This window comes from Myotis davidii, unplaced genomic scaffold (genome assembly GCF_000327345.1).
Source record: "Myotis davidii unplaced genomic scaffold, ASM32734v1 scaffold89, whole genome shotgun sequence".
Classification (NCBI taxonomy): Eukaryota; Metazoa; Chordata; class Mammalia; order Chiroptera; family Vespertilionidae; genus Myotis; species Myotis davidii.
In genome coordinates this window covers 4,283,681-4,285,799 of record NW_006300372.1, presented here as the reverse complement: position 1 = coordinate 4,285,799, position 2,119 = coordinate 4,283,681, and the positions used below count along the sequence as shown (strand labels likewise).

The 2,119-nt window shown below is 37.4% G+C and overlaps 1 protein-coding gene across 1 annotated transcript in view; it reads right to left on the bottom strand.

Moving 5' to 3' along the window:
• TCERG1 (transcription elongation regulator 1) overlaps positions 1 to 2,119 on the bottom strand; it is a 59,968-nt gene that overhangs the window by 27,200 nt on the left and 30,649 nt on the right. The window contains 1 exon segment of the mRNA XM_006777010.2: positions 1 to 86. This exon segment is cut by the window's left edge and continues 34 nt beyond it. Coding sequence (XP_006777073.1) covers positions 1 to 86 — 86 coding nt within the window.

Here is a 2,119-nt window from a genome sequence, read left to right as displayed (position 1 = left end):
TGAGATCATCAGGTCGGTCCCACATAGACAGACGGGTGGTAGGATTATAAAAGAAGACCCGCTCGTCACCAGTCCAAACAACACACCTAATGAGTGATTCAAACATAATGACCTCAGGTTATGGAACACATGTTAGAGGCAGGTCTTTCACTGTCATCCTGGCAAAGGGGATGGTGGTGGTGGAGGGGAAGGACATGTTTATATTACTTACAGTTATTTATAGGGAACCAAATACGGCTTTTAGAAGAGAGTTGACCAAGGTTAAAACAGCAGTTTCATATATTGAGAAAACCAGGAAAAGCAAAGCAATTTGTGATCAGCTTAAAATGCTCAGACACTTGGTCTGGCACACTCAAATTGATAATGCTACATTTTAAACTATCACAAAGGATATGTTTCATGGCAACAATAATGCAATTAAGCATTCTAAAGCTAACCAACATACCACAGGACCATAGCTTTACATAATACTTCTTAATATTTCTTACCAAACCAGAATTACTCAAATATAACCTACGATGAAGCCTTTATATCTGATTTCATTTAGTATAAAAAATAAAGTACTGACTGAGCTATGGCATTGTAGCCCACTGCAGCTCACTGTTCCTGTTAATTACAACCAGACACTCAGACAAAATAGGAAAAAAACAACAATTACATGAGGACCCTGTAAAGTTAAAAAAAAGTATAGAGGAGTCAAAATTTAGAGAAACAACTCCAGGGATATAAACCTCCCATTTCTCCTCCCTCAAACCTCTCCCTTGAAGGTGGCTCCTAGACACACAGTGGCATGATGACAGTAGCACAGGCAGGTGAAACTCCAATAGAAACCAGGTCTTTTTGGTCAGACAATCAAGTTAATCAACAGCTGCCAAACCCAAGGTGACCTAGATGTTGAAATTATCAGACAAAGTCTCTATTGTTGAAATAATCAGACAAAGGCTTTAAAGCAGCAATTATAATAATTAGGTTTTATGACATAAAGAAAAACAAACTTGAATAAAAAGATAGGCGTTCTCAGCACAGCAACAGAAAATATTTAAAAAAAAGAAAGAAAAATGAAAAAATACAACTAAAATTAAATTTCTCTGGATAGTGGTAATAGAGGAAATGCTCGGTCAACCAGAAGATAGACAAATAATTATCCCATCTGAAGACCGGGGTGATGATGTCAAAATGCCTAATATACAGCACAACCAGAAACTCAAGATCCCAAAAGGAGAGAAGGATACTGGGTAGAAAAAAATTGAAGGCATAATGGCAAAAAACAAAACAAAACTAAACTAAACTAAAAACAACTCTCCAAATTTGGTAAAAGACATTAATATTAAAGGTCAGTGAATTTATGGAAACATTTTTGAGCATTCCCAGACCCAAAATTCAAGATACACACAATGTCTTTATTTTGTTCGCCAGGAGCAAAATCCTTAATTACATCCAGTTTTATGCTGTGGCACACCCTTATGAGCTCTCTTGGGTGTCTTTTCTGACACCTTAGGACACATCTTGCTAACAGATGCATAAAACAAATCCTACAGATGCTCACAGATGCACAGTTGAAAGCTATGGCAACTTGATGCTGAGATGCTGACTGTATTTCCCAGGGAAAGAACTTGGTTGAGGCCATTTTAGCTACTGGAAAACAAATGCTGAACACTATTTTTGCTTTTCGCCTTTTTTCTTTAAAAAACGAAAATCCTCGTTGGATTTCTTTTAGTTAGTGAAAACAGGTACTAATGTAGGTCTTTACTAAAAGCAAAATGAATAAGATGAACTTTAAAAAAGTAAAGAATACCTATAATCAGATAGATTGTAAAAGCCGTAAAAACATATCGTTGCTTTTTGGTGGGTGGGAAAGGGAATGGAATGCTTCAAAGCATCCCAGGTTCGATTCCCAGTCAAGGCATATAACCAGGGAGGGTATGAGTTCAAACCAGGGAGCGGATTCGATCCCAGGTCAGGGCACAAAAAGGAGGCAACCAGTCAATGTTTCCCTCTCACATCAATGTTTCTCCCTCTCTCCCGTTTTTTCCCTCTCGCCCTCATTTCTTCCCTCCCTCCCTCCCTCTCTAAAAAATCAATAAAAACATGCCTATAAATAAATCTATAAATAAATAAA